This window comes from Dama dama, chromosome 9, assembly GCF_033118175.1.
Source record: "Dama dama isolate Ldn47 chromosome 9, ASM3311817v1, whole genome shotgun sequence".
In the NCBI taxonomy this organism is placed as follows: domain Eukaryota; kingdom Metazoa; phylum Chordata; class Mammalia; order Artiodactyla; family Cervidae; genus Dama; species Dama dama.
In genome coordinates, this window is record NC_083689.1 from 20653049 (window position 1) to 20672334 (window position 19286).

At 43.4% G+C, this 19286-nt stretch overlaps 1 protein-coding gene across 9 annotated transcripts in view; it reads left to right on the top strand.

Annotated features, from left to right (window-relative positions):
• Positions 1-19286, top strand: part of HNRNPM (heterogeneous nuclear ribonucleoprotein M) — an 89107-nt gene that overhangs the window by 46444 nt on the left and 23377 nt on the right. For 2 of the 9 annotated variants that reach the window (XM_061150510.1, XM_061150511.1), the window contains exons 1-2: positions 4008-4172; positions 12984-13153. The exons of the other annotated variants lie outside the window; for them this stretch is intronic. In XM_061150510.1, coding sequence (XP_061006493.1) covers positions 4060-4172; positions 12984-13153 — 283 coding nt within the window. In that variant the 5' untranslated portion in view covers positions 4008-4059. Of the gene's footprint in view, positions 1-4007; positions 4173-12983; positions 13154-19286 lie in introns of those variants that run through there. 9 annotated transcript variants of the gene reach the window in all.

Genomic DNA, 19286 nt, shown 5'->3' on the forward strand with positions numbered 1-19286 from the left:
CTATGACTCCATGTGTACTTTAATAGCATCATCTCTTATTCTTTACAATAAACTATTTATAGCAAGCTTTCAGTAGGGGTTGTGTGCTGTGCTTAGTCACTCAGTCGTGCCCAATTCTTTGTGACCCCATGGACTGTAACCCACCAGGCGCCTCTGTCCATGGGGATTCTCCAGGCAAGAATACTGGAGTGGGTTGCTATGCCCTACTCCAGGGGATCTTCCCAACCCAGAGATCGAATCCAGGTCTCCCACATATGGGCTGTGAGGTAAAGCAACATCTTTTTTTTTTAAGCAACATTTTAAAACATCCTTTTTTTCATCCTTTTTGTTTTTTTGGCCAAGCTGTGAGGCTTGCAGGATCTTAGTCCCTTGACCAGGGATTGAACCCAGGCCATGGCAGTGAAAGCGCCAAGTCCTAACCACCAGACTGCCAGGGAATTCCTCAAATATCCTTCTTTTAAAGACAGTAAAGCATCAGTTACAGCCCAGGCGATGAAAAAACCCAGGAACTTGGTCAGGGTGGGGTTACATCCACCAGCCTATAGGAGCACAGCCTAGTGGAGAGTTTGTCTTCTCCCTGGGTCTGGCTTGTGGCTGATCTCCAGTCACACCCACTTTGGGAGAAGGGATCAGAGAAGTGGCTTCTTGTCCCCAGTGCTTTGTGTTGGAACTCCTCTCCATGATTCTGACAGATTGCTGTCACCTCCTCTGCCATCTCTGAGCCCTGCTGGACAAGGGAATTCAGAGATTTGTGAGGCTTCCTCTGATCCAAGGGCCCCTCTGGTCTAGAGAGGTCTTAGGGAAAAGATGTTAAACTGAGATAGATTCCAGTGGGCCAGCAGAGAAGGGTTGGTATGCAGGGTGGATTTTAGTAGATCAGAGATTTCTGAGTGGGAGGAGCAAGGGTAAGGGTGAGGGGCCAAGATGAGAGGAGGAGGGGCTTGCAGATGGGGGAGAGAAAGGAGTTCTGAGACAAGAAGTTTGAGAAGTGCTTGGGATTGGGACAATTGCACTCATCTCACACACACTAGCAAAGTAATGCCCAAAATTCTCCAAGCTAGGCTTCAACAGTACGTGAACTGAGAACTTCCAGATGTTCAAGCTGGATTTAGAAAAGGCAGAGGAACCAGAGATCAAGTTGCCAACATCTGCTGGATCATAGAAAAAGCAAGAGAATTCCAGAAAAACATCTACTTCTGCTTTATTGACTATGCCAAAGCCTTTGACAGTGTGGATCACAACAAACTGTGGAAAATTCTTAAAGAAATGGGAATACCAGACCACCTTACCTGCCTCCTGAGAAATCTGTATGCAGGTCAAGAAGCAACAGTTAGAACTGGACATGGAAAAAAAAAGAACTGAACATGGAACAACAGACTGGTTCCAAATCAGGAAAGTAGTACGTCAAGGCTGTATATTGTCACCCTGCTTATTTAACTTCTATGCAAAGTACATCATGTGAAAAGCCAGGCTGGATGAAGCAGAAGCTAGCATCAAGATTGCCAGGAGAAATATCAATAACCTCAGATACACAGATGACACCACCCTTATGGCAGAAAGCAAAGGGGAACTAAAGAGCCTCTTGATGAAAGTGAAAGAGGAGAGTGAAAAAGTTGCCTTAAAACTGAGCTTAAAAAACTAAAACCACAGCATCTGGGCCCATCACTTCATGGCAAATAGATGGGGAAACAATGGAATCAGTAACATACTTTATTTTCTTGGGCTCCAAAATCACTGCAGATGATGATTGCAGCCATGAAATTAAAAGACACTTGCTCCTTGAGAGAAAAGTTATGGCCAACCTAGATAGCATATTAAAAAACAGAGACATTACTTTGCCAACAAAGGTCCATCTAGTCAAAGCTATGGTTTTTCCAGTAGTCATGTATGGATGTGAGAGTTGGACTATAAAGAAAGCTGAGCACTGTAGAATTGATGCTTTTGAACTGTGGTGTTGAAGACTCTTGAGAATCCCTTGGACTGCAAGGAGATCAAACCAGTCAATCCAAAAGGAAATCAGTCCTGAATATTCACTGGAATGACTAACGCTGAAGCTGAAACTCCAATACTTTGGCCACCCGCTGTAAAGAAATGACTCCTTAGAAAAGACCCTGATGTTGGGAAAGATTGAAGGCAGGAAGAGAAGGGGACAGAAGATGAGATGGTTGGATGGTATCACCGACTCAACTGATGTGAGTTTGAGCAAGCTCTGGGCGTTGGTGATGGACAGGGAAGCCTGCTGTGCTGCAGCCCATGGGATCACAAAGAGTCGGACACGACTGAGCGACTGAACTGAACAGGGATTGGGAGCAGGAAAGAGAGAGTGGGGCCTAGCCTTCACCTTGACAGTGCGTGCTAAGTCGCTTCAGTCGTGTCCAACTGTTTTCAAGTGCATGGACTGTAGCCTGCCTCTGTCCAAGGGATTCTCCAGGCAAGAATACTGGAGTGGGTTCCCCTTTCCTTCTCCAGGGGATCTTCCCAATGTAGGAATCGAACCTGGGTCTCTTAGGTCTACCTGAATTGGCAGGTGGATTCTTTACCACTAGCTTTGAGACCCCATGGACTATACAGTTCATGGAATTCTCCAGGCCAGAATACTGGAGTGGGTAACCTATCCCTTCTCCAGCGGATCTTCCCATCCCAGGAATCGAACAGGGGTCTCCCGCGTTGCAGGCAGATTCTTTACCAATTGAGCTATCTGGGAAGCCCTAGCTCCACCTGGAAGCCCCCAAACCCCCATAGCAGAAACAGAGAGTGGGGCTTAGCCTCTGCCTCATGCTGGGTTTACTGAATTTATTCTCTGGGCCTGCAGTTCTCAGCCAGGGTCAGAATCACCAGCCTGGATTAAGTATTTAATTTGGTGGAAGGTGTAGCAGGTGAGGGAGTTTCCCAGAGGCTGATGAAATGTAGTTACTCAGTGAGAGAGGGTAAAATTACAACAACAAGAACAAACCAACAGAACTCTGTCCCTTTGTGAGTTTAGAGAGAGTTTGGGGGTTAGATGGGAATGTCTGCAAGTTCCAGTGAAACATTTCAATGTACCAGAGACACCAGAGAGAGAAGTGGCTGCTGGGAAGGGGAGCCCGAGGCCTCAATGCTGGGGGCTCTGGACTCTTCCCAGGCCACTGTGGCTGCCCCAGGACACAGCCCTGTATCAGCCCTGAAACCCATCTGAGGACAGGGCCAAGCTCTCAGAGCAGAAGGACCCAGGGTCAGGCAGGGAGTCCAAGCATTCCTTTCATCATGTGATTTCTATCAACAGGTTTGGCTTCTGGCTTGTGCACTTGCTTAACAAACATTCATAAGCACAAAGGAAGTCCCCATCTAGACATCATGTTTATTAGTTGATGGCTGTTTAGTGAGAGAGATTTGGGCCATGGGCTCTGCACTCAGAGGAGCTCTCAGGCCGAATTGAGCCCAGGTATTCCTGGTGTAGGGTGATATACTTTCTTAACCAGACATTGTTAACATTTTGCACATTTGCCCTACTGCTTGGCCCTTCGGTGTCCTACCCTTGCCTGGCTAACTCCTTTAAAGCCTAGGAAATAGAACTTTTGCTGTCATTCTACCCCAGCTCTGATTACAGAAAGCTGGGAGTTACGAGGTCCGGGTGTGGCGGGTGGAGAGATGCCTCCCTCATTAGATCTGGCAGAGGATGAGATGGTTGGATGGCATCACCCGCTCAATGGACGTGAGTTTAAGCAAACTCCGGGATATAACGAAGGACTGGGAAGTCTGGCATCCTGCAGTTCATGGAGTCGCAAAGAATCGGACACGAATGAGCCACAATAACAACAATTACACCTGGAAAGCGGATACTGTATCCAGTAGGCGCCAAACGCAAGTTTGTTGCAAGAATGAATCAATAACAGCTGACGGTGCGCGCGTGCGCGTGGCGGGGGCGTGGCCCGGAGCAGGGGCGTGGCCCGGGTCGGGAGGGAAGGAGACTGGAGGCCGCCGCAGCGCGCGCAGGCGTTACTGGTCGCGCCGAGTCACGTGAGCACGCAGGCGCAGCGCCGCGCAGCCCTCTCGCTCACACAAAGCCCAGACGCGGAGAAAATGGCGGCAGGGGTCGAAGCGGCGGCCGAGGTGGCGGCGACGGAGCCCAAAATGGAGGAGGAGAGCGGCGCGCCTGGCGTGCCAAGCGGCAACGGAGCTCCGGGCCCGAAAGGGTGAGTATTTCACGGCTCCTTGTCTCAGGCTGGGCGCTTTCGCTGTGGCTGGCGGCGGCTCCGTTAGATCTGTTGGGGCCTCCTCCCGGCGCGGCCTCGGCTGGGCTTTCTTTCCCCTCAGGGTCTGCCGAGGGGGGAAGCGGCCCAGGCCGTGAGGGGTGAAGCCGGGCGGACCCGTGAACCCCTGTAGGACCGCTCTTTCCCAGGCATCGGGCCTTAGCTCCTTTGGTCTCTCCAGACTGGGTCCGACGCTGAGGCCTCAGGCCCGGCCTCTGCGCGCAGGGATAATGGCGCGCGGGCCCCAGAGCCGACGAGACCCGGAGTCCGCGACCTGCTGGCCTGTCGGGTGACCTTGGTTGGGCGCGTGGCTTCACGGCTCTTCGCCGTCGTCCGGGGCCTCAGTTTCCCGATCCGTAAAGTGGGGGATAGGGGAAGGGAGTGCGCATGCAGGACCTCGCGCGCGGTCGGTCCCGGTAAACGGTAGCTGAGACGGGTAGGTATCGGGAAGGACCGCGAGGACGGCCCCGGATTCCCCCTCCCCCCCTCCCCGGCGCGCGCGGTTCCCCTCCCCCCCTCCCGGCCCCGCGGGAAGTGCCTCGGTCGGAACCTCCCCTTACCCCAAGCTCCGACCGAGAGTTAGTCCCTCAGCTCCTCCCCAGGTGCGCAGTAGGTATTTGTGGAGCGATCGGACCTGCTGTTCAGTGTTCAGCCGGAGAAACAGAGGAAAGAAAGAAAAAGAGAAACATATTCTGTGTTCTAGAGGAAGATTTTGCATCATTAGGCGGGTTCACTCATTTCCAAACTCGGCCACCCTTTCGAGTCCTATTGGGGGCTCTGTCTCATGTCTTCGGTTTTGAAAGTTTTCTTAAAGCTTTAAAGCATCGTCTTGTGTCCCCGGTGAACCGCACTCATTCTGATTACAGTCGCCTAAGAGGTGCGGAAAGACATTTTGCCTTCGCCCGCCAACTGTAGGGGGAGGTGAGGGGAAGCCTTGGGCACACGTTTGATTTCCCACATACATTAAAAAAAAAATCTGGTGAAATTTACAGTTTCAGCCATTTTTAGGTGGACGATTCCGTGGTATCGAGTGCATTCGCGGTTTTGTGCATCACCACCAGTATATCCACGCTGAAAACTTTTTCCTCACCCTAAATAGAAACTGTAACCATTAAACAGTTACTTAATGATTCACCTCTTCTTCTGGATACCTGTGCTATGCACTCTGTCTCCTATGGATTTGCCTTCCCACGAATTTTTAATGTGTATAATTAGAGTTCATGGGGATTAAAAGTGAATGTATTTAGTTAATGAACACTCACTAAATACTAGCTATATATACTCTCCTGAGGTGGGGAATACCGTGGTTACTGGTCCTTGGAAATCGAGAGAAAGGCATCCTAGAAGTATTCCCAACTCTTGTTATTGAAAACTCTGGGAAAAAAAAAAGAAAACTCTAGAAAGGGACATGTTCATATTTAGACTTTTTTAAAATAACTTATTTAAGGGACCCTGGTAGGATTTTTGAGGACCATGTTTGGAGGCCTTTAAGATATACATTTATGTCCTTTATTTCTTTTTTCTTTCAAAGCAGTTATCACAGGATGGAGTGCTGCTAGAATCGTGCTAGGTGAGAAGTTATTAGTTACAGATTATAGCATCTGGGGTACATTTTCCAAATTTCCCATTTTCCACAGTCCATTTCCAAATAGTAATTTTGTGACTGATTCATTTGACAAACGAACATAAAACATGGCCTTCAGAAAGAATCTGAAGGTTTCAGAGATTAAAAAAAAAGTCTTTGTTGGAAGAACCTCAGTCTGAGACTGTTTAAATAGACAATGTTTTAGGCAGTTAGGAACACTTAGATTTACTCTGTAGGGCCATTGGAAAAGTTTGTATTTTGGGTGTTTTTGTGTGTGTGTGTGTTTTGCATCGGGAAGATTTTAAAGCAGAGCTTTTTAGAAAACAGCCCCCCTGCTCATAGGGAAGGGCCAATGGATATTTTTGTGTTAAAGTGAGTAAAAGGAGTTACCAGGCTTGGGGAGCTTGGAGGGACTCCCCTCCCCCAACCCTAAGCGGCTGGGGGCGACCAGGTGTTCCCCTAGGAGAATGAGGATGAAAGGTGATCTTTGGAGAGGAGTGTTCAAAGACTAGGATTTTGACATATTTGATATATATTTGTAAAGAACTTCATGTTCCTTTCACTTTATAAAGAACTGAAACTGCTGGAGCACTGGGGGCCAGCTGGTGGGCAGTGAATTCCAGACTAGGGAGTTCAGATTTTTATCTTGAGAGGTTTTTTTGTGATTTTGTGAAAGTGCTCAGTCGTGTCCGACTCTGTGACTGCATACAGCCTATGGAATTCTCTAGGCCAGAATACTGGAGTGGGGAGCCTTACCCTTCTCCAGGGGATCTTCCCAACCCGGGAATCGAACCCAGGTTTCCTGCATTGCAAGTGGATTCTTTACCAGCTGAGCCACTTTTGCGGGCTGGGAAATGAGTGAGACTGGATTCTTCTCACCTTGTCTCCACCAGGAGTGGAGTGTGTGTGCTGTAAGTTGAAAAGGCACTGAGACTGCAAGCTTCATGAGGACCATGGAAAGCACAACCTGTTTTGCAATTCCTTTTCTCTCCCAGCTGTAAGCCGGCTGTTTCTTTTTATATTGATGAGAAATATATTCCGTCTAAGTACAGTCAAGATTCAGAGAGTGTATTGGGGGTAAAAATGTTCATTTTAGAGGGACACATAGACTTAGTTTTTTTTTTTTTTTTAATTTTATTGTTTAAAAATAGAGGTTACACCATACATTTAAAATCAGTGACTTAACCTACTCCACTTCCAGATTAACCTGTGGCCGAATCGGAAAGGTGAGAGATGGGCTATTTTAAAAATAAAAATTTGCATTTAGTATAAATTTCTGGGGATGCAGGGTTAGTGTTAACACTATTTTACAGTCAAGAAAAGGTTTGGTTTTTTTTTTAATCGAGCAAATTCAGATGAAAGAAATTGACCCTAAGAATCTGGGGGAGGCCATCTTGACTCCAAGGCTTTTGCTGTTTCCACAGCACCACCCTGGTAACCTCTCAGTAAACAGACATTTGAAGTGGGGTTTTTTTGTTTTGTTTTGTTTTTTAATTTTAAACCAGATTCTTGGTGCTTTGCGGTGACTTGAGTGCTGTACTTTAAGAAGTGCTTGTATGCTTGGTAATAATCTTGAGACACATTTGATGGTGAGCTCAGGATTAGAATGGGGCTCTGTATTGTTGGAATGCATGCTGCTAGCTCTTTGCTTTTTTCATTTTATTCAAGGCCAGGCTGGGGGAATACTAGTCTGCAAAGATTAGGTTGCTTGTTTCATTTAGGATTTCTCAGATAGACTCTCCCATTACCTTGTTTTGCAGTCAGTGAGGTGAAATTTGAATTACTGTTTTGATAGTCTGTGATGAGTACAGTGGGGGCTTCCCTGGTGGCTCAGTGGTAAAGAATCTGCCTGCAATACAGGAGACAGGAAGGAGTTCGATCTCTGGGTCAAGAAGATCCCCTAGAGAAGGAAACAGCAACCCACTCCAGTATTGCCTGGGAAATCCCTTGGACAGAGGAGACTGGTGGGCTACAGTCCTTGGGGTCACAAAGAGTCAGACGCTACACCTAGTCAAACACTTGCGCTAAACAGCAAGTACAGTGTTTAGGTTTCCTTAGCCACGGCCCTAGTGGGCTTAAAGTCTAATCAGTATGTGCAGTGGTAGAATGCAAGGAGTGAATCATTCTACAGAAAGTTTTTGGTACAAAAATACATCATTGTCACAGTGTGCCAGCCTCTCCTTTAAACTTGTGATTGTGGATAGTAACTCCTTTCGCAGATGAAGGAACTGAGGCCTGGCAAAGAGCCGGTGACATTGGGGTTCAGACTAAGATGACCGTACCTCTTAGTCACCTGTGGTACTACCCTCTTAGATAATTGCACTGAACATTTACCAAGCTGCTTTTTGTTAGGCTGATTGTTGATTCTCACAGCACCCCTGTGAGCTGCATGAATACAGGTTATGCTGGTTTTGCTGGTAAAGAACCATAGAGGTAAAGAACTGGAGTCACGTGGGTAGTTACGTGGTAGACCTGGAGCTAGAATAGTGCTCTCTACAAGTTAAATACATTAGTGGAGTTCAGGATTGAAAGGATTTTTGTGAAGAATCATTTTACATAAGGGATAGTTCTCAAGGGAATATGGAGGTTGAGGGGGGTCTTTTCCCTCAGGAGATGTGGTCAGGATTTCAAGATATTGGAGTTGCTGTTTCAGACTGCACTCCTGATTGAAAAACTCCAGGAGTTAGGAGAGCTTTATACATGGGAATGCTGTGGAGGCATAAGAGAGAATAGGGATTTACTGTTTTACATAGTGAATGTAGCAGCTCTTTGTGGATTAGGCACTCAGTATTTTGTTTTTTTAGTTGTGATCTTTATGTAAAGTATAATTCCAGTACAATGGAGCAGTGACATGGTAAGTTATCAATCTTCAAAGAGTACAGTCAGTAAAACAGTTCCAAAACTATTAATCATAATTAATCTTCCTTGACTGACTCAGAAGCTTCTTAAGGTATTTTGGGCTTATCTTTATCGATGTATTAGGAATTAGGTTAATAGAATGTCAGGAAAAGTTTTTAACATACTGGGTCTATTTTAAACTTCAGATAGATAATTGGGTGCCAGAATCAACTGGGGTGTTTATTGACAATTGGAAGCAAGATAGCAAGGAGACTATTTTTTTTTTTTTTTAGCAAGGAGACTATTGGTAAGGCATTTATTTAGCTGTCTTAGGTAACTTCAGTTTCTTTGAAAGATTGCAAATTTGTTAACTTTATGTAGAAGTTACAAGTCAGGTTACCTTGGAGTAAGATTTGGAATTTGAGAAACCAGCAGAAACTTGAAAAAATGTGTAATTGGCACAACAAGCTGCACAGGTTAGAAGTGTGCAATTTGATACCATCACTGAATGAAAATAATAGTTATAACCTGTAAAAGTTTTTGCTGCCCCTTGGTAATCCTCTGAGTCCTCCCTTCCCCCACATCCAGGCAGCTGTTAGTTTGCTGTCCACATCAATATGTATCAGTGGTTCTCATTGGGAGATTTCTTTCCCTTCAGGGGACATTTGAAAGTGTCGTGGGGATTTTTTTTTTTTTTTTTTCCTTCATCTTCAGATCTGAGGAATGGGGCTGCTTCTGGCCTCCCTTGGGGGAGAGATCAGAGATCCTACAGCACATAGGGCAGGCTCGAACAACAAAAGAATTTTCTGGCCTAAAATGTTCATACTGTTGAGGCTGAGAGAACCTGCTGTAAATTAGTTTGCCGGATTACATTTTCTCACACAGTTTTACATGATGAAGTCATACTATATGTACTCTTCTTCTGTCTGGCTTCTTTGAGTGTAATTATTTTGAGGTTCATCCATGTTGTGTGTAATTCATTACTTATTGTTGTATAGTATTTCAGTGTATGAATATCCTAGTTTGTTGATTCTTTCACCTGTTAGTGGGTAGTGGTTTAGTTGCTAAGTTGTGTCCAACTCTTGTGACCCCATGGACTGTACAACCTGCCAGGCTCGTCTGTCCATGGGATTTCCCAGACAAGAATACTGGAGTGGGTAGCAGTTCCCTTTAGGGGATCTTCCAAACCCAGGGTTTGACCCGGGTCTCCTACTTTGCAGGCAGATTTTTTTTGTCTAGTGAGCCACCAGGGAAGCTTGATGTCTGCCTGTTAGTAGGTAGACATTTAGATTTCCAGTTTTGGGGAAACTGGAATAAATAATGTTGCTATGAGCATTCAGGTATAAGTTTTTGCATGGATATATTAATTTTCTTTTGGCTAAGTATCTAGTTGTAGATAACATATGGTAGGTGTGTTTTAACATTTTGAATTTATAATATCCTAAATTTGGGGTATTTAGGATAAAAGTTTTTCATTAGTGTAGCTAAATGATAACCTACCTGTAAAAATGTACTTCTAAAAGGTTTTTACAGTTGTGTTACATATATTTTAGGGCTAGAAGAATATTCCCCTAATTCTGTCTAGAAGATAAATGAGAAAATTGAACATTTTTTAAAAGTGGGATTTTGTTCAGTTATCATACCATCTGTACTAGAATATGTGTCATGTGGGGTTTTTTTGAGGATGGTTCTCTACTATTCTGTAAAGAATAGAGTTGATAGTGATTATTATATTTCTGAAAAGGTCAATTTTTTAAGAAACTGCAAGTGATGAGATAGTTCTTACCTGTTTCACTTAGGAGGAAACTCCTCAGAGAGAGGAAATGATTAGCTGGAGAAGGGTTTGGGTATAGTGGTGCTGTGGGCATACCTTGGGCGTAACCCACATGAGCTGCCTTCTGGATGGCGAGCCCTGTGGTGTGGATTAACCCCAAACCAAATCCCCATCTTCTGTGGTTAGATTGGGCAGTTTATTCTTAGCAGTAATGCTGCAGGGCTGAATTTGGCCTAGACACTTTGTTACCTTTGTCTTGTAATGAGTTATTTATATGATTTGTAACTTATAACAGTCTGTTAAAACACAGGCTGAAACTGTAACTGTGTCATGGACCCTGTGTCAGAATAATGTTTTTTAATGTTGCTGAAAGAATATTTGGGCTTCAAAAGAAACCAATTCTGTTACGATGTATTCCTACCCATAGACCCTCTGTAGTTAGGCCCATGAAATGAAAACTGATCTCCATTTTATTAATTGTAACACTTATCCTCATCTGCTGAGGGTAAGGCGCATGGACGCATGCTGTTTGGCAGCCCTGGTGCTGGGCTTTCCTATGGAGTAGACAGGTGGACTGTGTGTGTGGTGTGTAGTCAGCCTAAGGAGAGTCTGTCATAAGCCTGGGTAGACAGAGTAAAGAATTCTTAGGAATCCAGGGATTGTGTGACCCTATCCCTTTCTGCCATCTGCCAGCCCCCATGAAGGAGGTCTGTTGATTGCATGTTGATACTGGTATCGATCAGATAGATCTTGGAGGAAGTTGCTTTCCTTAACACTTGGCACACTTGTATTTGGCTATGAGGGACCAGTTTTTTAAAAAAATAACTTGGGGACTAAAATAAGTTGCTAACTTTAATTTTTCCTGGTACACTGAAAGAAAGTCCTCCAGCTGCCATTCCCCACTGCAGGGAAGACATATCCTGGAATAAAGATCAACCCTTACTTTGAAAAAGGTGGTTTTGTAAATCATCAATACCATAGTCTTGATTTTTTGTTTTCTTTGCTTTTTTGTCATGGATCACAAAGTCTCTGCTGGAATCTCTAGTTGTGGGAGTCCTCAATTCTCACTGGTAGAAAAGCAGAGGGCTTGGGAAGCAGACAGTGCTGGACTTGATGCACAAGAGGACCTCTGTGGCTGCTAGCTCCCCGGTAGTTCCTGGTCAGCTCTCACTGATGTCCACCTGTGGTCACGGGGGCTCAGGGAACAGTCTTGCTTAGCCGGCCCAGCCTTGCCCTGGCTGTGCACACACTCTGGCCAGTTCCTGGGCTTTGGCCCGGGCTTCCAGCCTGTCTGGTTCTGTCCTTTGGGAGCCTGCATTTCTTGTGAACCTTTTTTCCTGCTCACACTAAGCCACACCTGTAGGGTTTAGAAATGCTACTCCGTGGGAGCACCTCACACACAAAGGTAGAGAGTATTGCAGGAAAGTCCCCGCCAAAAAAATATCCACCCTTCTCTGCCAAAGACGGGATTGTTTGTCTGCTTTTTGCCTACCAGAGTTGCTTGACTTGAGTTTCCCTAGCCTCAAAGTAATGGAGTTGAGTAGAGAAAGGTTTCTTTCCCTTAAAAAAAACTTGAAAAAAAAAAAACATGGTAAGATGTATGTAAATTCCGCCATCTTAAAATGATTACATGTACAATTTAATGGCATTAGGTACAGTGTTGTACCTACTCACTCACCATTTCCAGAACTTTTTTTTTTTTTTTTTTTTTTTATCATCCCAAACAAACTCTGTAGCCACTAAACAGTAACTCACCATTCCCACCTATCTCCAGTCCTGGGTAACCTCTTCTTTTTTTCTCTATGCCTGACTTATTTCACTTAGCATAATGTTTTCAAAGTTCATCTCTTTTGCAACATGTATCAGCACTTCATTCCTTTTTATTTTTTAATGACTCAGTAATATTCCATTGCCTGGATCTACCACATTTTGTTTTATTCCGTTCATCTTTTGGTGTATGCTTGGGTTGTTTTCACCTTTTGCTACTGTGAATAATACTGCCTAGGAGTGGAATTGCTTGGTCCTCTGGTAATTATGTTTTAACTTTTTGAGTAATTGCCAAACTGTTTTGTAGTAACTGCACCATTTTACATTCCCACTGAAAAAAATCCCCCCCACCCCCCCAACAATGAAAGTTACTTTGTAGGGCTGAAGTTTGTTGGGCCTATGTGTACCACCTCTTTTGGGTTCCATGAAATCTTATAAACCTTCCCTTCTGTTTTCCTGTTTCTGTCTTGGAATTAAAGCACCTCAGGTAGGGAGATGGCCTCTCCCCGCCCCCTATGTTAGAGCCCCACAGGAATGTGTGAAGGCCTAGGAAAGCACATTTGTCTTGGAAATGGTTTTTTTGATAGATGGATTTTCAGGAGTGTACTACTGCAGTTTTTAGCTCTATGGACCACTTTAGTTTGAGTGACTCCAATCAATATTCTTGTGTTATATGTAACTTTGCCTGGGATAATTAGGCAAATTTGCCAGGATAATTTGCCTGGAAAATAAAATATTGTCTTTTGGGTTGTGCTAACTTGTGAATGTTTTTTTTCTCTTTTGAATTCAGTGAAGGAGAACGACCTGCTCAGAATGAGAAGAGGAAGGAGAAAAACATAAAAAGAGGAGGCAATCGCTTTGAGCCATATGCCAATCCAACTAAAAGATACAGAGCCTTCATTACAAACATACCTTTTGATGTGAAATGGCAGTCACTTAAAGACCTGGTTAAAGAAAAAGGTAATGGTACTGGTGGTTGAGTAGGGTCAGAAGGTTGGTGTGTCATCTTCTCTGTGGCTAATTCCTTGGTTATTTTTTGTCAGTGGAAGCTGTTCTGAGTAGAGCATGTGTTCTCTCCAGGCTTGAGAGTTAAGCCCCCTCCCATCCACCCTACCTTTTTTCTTTTTTCTTTTTTCTTTTTTTTTTTTTGTGGTCATGCACTTGTGTGTCAAATGGGGGCATTTGTATGATCCCTTGGCCTACGAATGATTTCACTGGCTTAGTATGGTTAACAGGGCTTCAATTAAGCTTGAGGGGAGCCTCTTTGTTAAGGAATTAAGGAAATTTTTTGAATTCTTCCTATTTGGGAGAAATTTTTTTCTTTTCCATTTTTCTTTTAAAATTCTGGCGGGAAGGTAGTAGTTTGTCTAAATTTTGCGGCTGTCTTCCTGGGATCAAAATTTGGTGGCTGGAATGTGTGCTGCTCAGATTCTAAATTATAAAACCACAACCAGGGGAGGAAAACACAGACTCGATTGGCAGTTGGGTAGCTCAGAATAAAGCATTCGCTGTGTAATTTGGTGCCTTCAGGCACCCACCAGTCCCAACCCTGGTGTCCAGAGTCTGGTTGAGGGCAGAGGAAGCAACTGAAGCTCTGCTGCCACCAGGAGATCCTCAGCGGTTGGTTGCCCCCATGGTCCTCTGCTTCTACCTCCTGCACACCATGTGTGTCCTCCTCCTCGTTACACTCTTGTTCGGCTGCTTTTGTCGTCTTTTCCTGATTCTGGGCCCTGCTGGTGGCACACAGGGCTAAAGAGATTGCTCAGCCCTGGTTTAGATGAACTTGATAGAGAACCATTTGTCTAAAGGCCTGGAGGTCTCCCCTCACCCTTACCCACATGGGAAACCTAGAATCAAATAATTCTTAAACTGGAGTCTTTTTGAAGGGCTGAAAGGTACTGGTTTTTCTGGAGCATTCATAATGTAAAGAGATTTGAGCTTGATTTGTCAAATGATTAACATTTCAGTGACAGACAGATGCCACTTGGATAGGCCATTTTGGTATGTGTACTGGTGCTCCCAGCATTGGGTTTTGAAATTATGAATGGCCCACTGCCATCATGGTCCCATCATTTAATTCAACCACGACATGCCAGAAGCATTAGGCACCGTGAACCTCTCTGTACAGTCATGTAGGCTGCTCCCATGTAGTATTTCTCCAGGTAACATGGATGGAAAAACGTTCTGGTGTGAGGTTTGTTTTCCTGCCTTGATCAGCCAAATCATTCCTGCCAGTGCTCCTAGGGCACGAGTGAAGTTTCTTCTTTTTGTCTGAAGAGCGTGTCACGAGGCATCCCAGATGCAGTGTTCTTGGTTTTTGGGACTGCTGCTTCAATAAAGCTTAGAATTTCTGTACAGCACAGTTGGGTCTCATTCGAATTAGTTTTTGGAATAACCTCCAAATTTGTGTTCTCGCGATTTGGTTGAACCGCTGAATGGATACTTCCATTGATAATAAGGTATAGTAGTTCCAAGAACCAGGAATGTGGCTTTGAAAATGCAATTGTTAGAACTTTGTAAGAGATTGCAGGCCAAATTATTTTTCATTTTTAGGAGTGTGTGAACCAGTTTTGGGACATGATGGATAAAGTAGGTGACATTTTTACTGCTTTACCATTCAGTAATTCAGTTTTGGGAGCCTTAAAGCTGGTAGCAGCAGCAGCAGCAGCCATGACGTTTCTGGATGTAGAAGCAGTTCACCTCAACTTCCTATTTTGCACTGTATTAAGTGTGGAGCCAGCCTGGTGGTTTATTCGGATACTTCCAAACTGGTTCTCATATTCCCCTGGCATACTGCTATGAATGCCCTGGCTCAGCCCTTTCAGTGTATTTTTGGTGGTGTAATTTAGAATTACAGGTGTGCAGTAAATCAGTTATTTTTAATAAATATTAAAATGTTCTTGTTTAGCGCTCCCCTGTACAGGTTAAATTAATTACCTTTCTGTTTAATTAAGTTTTAGCAGTATTGGATTGTGGATAAAGGGATTCATAAGAGAAAGGTAATCTTTTTATGGTAAATCTTATATTCAGTATGTGAAGTCAAAAGAAACTTACTGTTTATGTAAGTACAAATGTTCTTATTTTTGTTTTGAGGTTTTTAAAACTATTTTAATTCATGTCTTGGTATACCAAAAATATGTTTCAATGATTATTTGAAATCTGAAATATTTTCTTAAAATCTGTCACAATGTTTTAAGGTTTTAGAAGACTTGTTATTGCACAGGGGAGAAAAAGGTTGGTGATAGAGGCTCTTACAGTCTAAAAGTATTATTCTCAGGACAGTCTCTGAAGTGGGCAAACCACAATAGTGGGCTGTTACGATCCAACCACTCTATCAGTCTGTATTTTAAGGTCTGTTCCTGATGAAATCAGGAAACTAGTGGGATGGCTAGAATTAGTTGTCCTCGGCTTAGAAATGTGAAAAATGCTCTGTCATTGCAGCACTACCTATAATAGCTGCATCTCAGAACTCAGGTAGTAGCTTTGAGATGGCAAGACAGGAGCTTTTTTCTAAGGATGATCACGCATCATGTACCCCTCCCTAATTCCTGCTCCTCGGACACCTGGTATATCTTCTCTGTTAGCTTTAAACAGCGCCTGTTAATAATGCATGTCTTATGTGAACAGGCCACTGGTGCCTTTTCCCCTGGATGGGATCACAGAGCTTGTTTGGTGGCAGTTTCGTGCAGTCAGCATTGCTGGTTTTAAAGAGAAGAGGTATTGAGAGCTTTGTTTTGTTCTGTGCCAGGCTGCTTCCGCTGCCCCCTCTCCCATCATATACCATTCAGGGAGGTGGATTAAACAGCCCACAGAACTGAACTCACCCTTTCCTTGAGCTTCCCTGTTCCTGCTCTGCATGTCCCGAAGGCGCAGAGGTTTTTTGGTTGGCTCGAGAAGATCTACATTGTGTCTAAGGAGCAGAACTTTATTTTCAATTTAAGTAAAAGTCCCTACCCAGCCTGTTTAGCTCCTTCATGTTTTCCTTTGTCCCTGTGATCATGCTTATTTTTAATGGAGATATTATGTGGAACAGATGACTTCGTGAACACTGAAGAGTGGATTGAAACAAAAACTGAGAGCCAGTGTAAGAGGAAATTTGAATTGGAGACTGCCAGACGAGGTTTGAGAGTGACTGAACAGTCTCACAACTGCCTGGTTTTCATCACTTGACAAATGTTGGTAGACATGAACATCTCAAGAGTGTTTGACCGTAAGGTCTGGGTGAAAAATTAAGACTTCTGTGAGCAAAGGGTGATTGATTGATCTTGGGAATTGTAAGCTTGAAGAGTGTTATGCACCGTTTTAGAGAAGTCCTGTGTGCCTGAGGAAAGCTCATGGTTGAGCCTGGAGGTGGGGCGGCTGCACCCTGGCGGGACTGAGCCAGAGCGCAGTGTGAGGAGGACAGAAGGCCAGCGGTGCAGCTTACTCCCAGTCAATCTCCAGGGTAGCAGCAGTCAGTTTAACTTGTGTAAGCAAGGATTTCTTAAGCACTTAATCCTTCTGTTTTTATTGAATGCGTCACTTTTAAGTAAATTTCAAATTCCAGCTGACAGAAAACTTAGGCCCAGAGGGCAAGTATAGTCCAATAGTAAGTCTCTGTTGGCTCTCAGTGATAATCTACATTGTGAGTCTACAGAGCAGAACTTTATTTTCAATTTAAGTAAAAATCCCTACCAAGTCTCTCTGGCTCCTTTATGATTTCCTCTGTTGGATATTCCGCCTGCGTTTTGGAAAGGTCTGTTGCTGCTGCAGCATTCATATCTGTGGGTACTTGGATCGAACCTTAACAGTGCCGCCTGCCTGTCTTATTTGTTGGGTTTTGGTCAAGTTAGAGAGGCAGTGTTCTGCTGTGTGGAATTAGCGGCAAGAATGTGCTTAATCATTTTTTCTAACTTGTCCATGAATTGAGTATTCATTGTATCGAATAATTTTTTTTTTTGCCATGTTTCAAGTTAGCTGTATATCAAAGAAACACGCTTTCCAAGTTAAAATATGCATTTTTTCCATGCACCCCTCCATTAGAGTTGCTCCCTGAGCATTGGCTGAGTGAAAATGTTTGATAACATGCTTTTGAGCTCCTCCCCCAGTCGCTTTAGGCCTTTTCACATATGAGTTCTCTTCAGTGAAGCTTTATCCCCTGTACTTTGATACAAAGGTATCTGTTGCAGGAGTGTTAGAGCAAAGTTGCTCCAAGGGACTACCTGAGTTCTTTGGGAGTTGCTCATTTTCTTATCCTCATCATGTGTTTTATTCTTGAGGTAATATTTTTAATAATCCACCTAAATGTTGGTTAACAATGAATTCTTGGAGCATTTTAAAATAAAGGTAGGTAATAACATTTGGCATTCAATTTTTCAAAGACTTTGTTTTTTTCATTCAGAAACTTTGATGTTTAAAGCTGCAGTAGAGTTTGTTTTAGCAGCCTGCTCTTGGGATTCCATGGGTTCCATCCATGATCAGGAGCAAGAGGAGCAGCAGTCTTTTCTGTTAATACCTGCAGGTTCTCTGTCTACGAGACTTGAAACTGCTGGTTTGTTAACTCTGCCTCACGGCCTTAACTTCTCTGCTTGGGTGATTGGTTGTTTTACACTTCGTCTCACTGAGTGTGGCCAGACTGTGAAGAGTTGACACGTTTTGCCGGCAGAGTGTTGATAGTTGCACTGACTACTTAGCAGGCCTTTGCTTTAATCATGTCAAACTAAAGGAGAGGGGACCTTCTTTAAGGTTTTGTTACCATCTTCCTGTAGAGAAGTATGAATTGGCAACAGTTGCGGATTCTGTAACAGTGGTTTGCTTACGCCTTGGAATTGATGTGGTCTCTCAGGGTAGAGATCAGAAAATTACGAATTTATGAGGAGCATGGTTGTTATTGATGATACTCGGAAACAGCACTACTCATGGTAGAACTGCAAAACTTGCCTAACCTATAGCTAAACTGAGGACGGAGGTCTTTTAAATATAATTTTTAATAAACAACTGTACCTTTTGGGGAAGAGAGAACCCTTTAAGCAGAGTTATTGGTAGAGAGGATTGAAGTTGGATTTGTGCTGTCTCTAGAATGTTAAGTAGACAAAGTCCTAATTTCTAAACCTGGCTTTTGGTTAAAATGGTTATGATCATGGAAAAAGGTTTGGTTTAGACTTGTTTGGTTTCTGGATTGCAGTGACAACTTTTTGATAAATCAGTGTCTTTATAGGCACAAACTAGAAACTTCTAAAAATGCAACAATATTTGAATTCTGACAACATGGTTACAGCTGTCAGAGTTAGATACTGTGATTTTTAAATTTATTTTTAAGGTTATTAGGTAGTAGTCTCAGCTCTAGGAGGTTAACTTGAGATGGGGGGGTCTCTTCACTGTCTTGATACAACTTGGCATTTTCATCAATGTGGAGTCAAGGGCTGTTGGTCCTCAAATGGCTGCTGCTGTTGAAATAAATGGCTTTTAACATGGCCTCAAGAATGACCACAGCATTTTTGGACTTGCTTTACTTTTGTAAGGATGACAGAAAGCCAGTTTGTATGACTATTCCTTGGCTGTGATCATTTTTCAGTTGTGCATACTACAAAAGTTAAACTAGTTCCTCCTAATTTTTTCTGTAGAAATAATCCTAATTTCTTTTCTTTGCACCGATTTTCCTTCCTGTTTTGTGCAAAGTGCTGGTGTAGTCTGTAATGTTTCAGGAAAGGACAAGGGAGGTGAGGCTATAGATTTAAACTTTGAATACTTGACCTTCTTCCTGTCCACTGCCATGCAAATATATTACTAATAAGTATGCTCTTCAAATTTAAAAAAAAAGTAATCTTACTTTGCACTTCAGTCTTTTTGTGGCATATTAATTTTAAAATCCTTATAATTTTAATATCTTTTGAATAAAGGAATAGGCTAGGCAAGACTTGGGGCCATTAAGAGGTTTATTTTTGTACTGGTAAACCAAATTGTACTGCTAAACCAAATTGAAAACTGAATGAGAGGAGGCTTTATCATTATAAAGAATAATCCTGAAAATGAAAAAAACATTTCTTAGAACAAAAACCCTTTTCTTGACTTCGGAGAGTCTGCTTAGCTGTTGTTTCCTCCAAGTTAACACTAA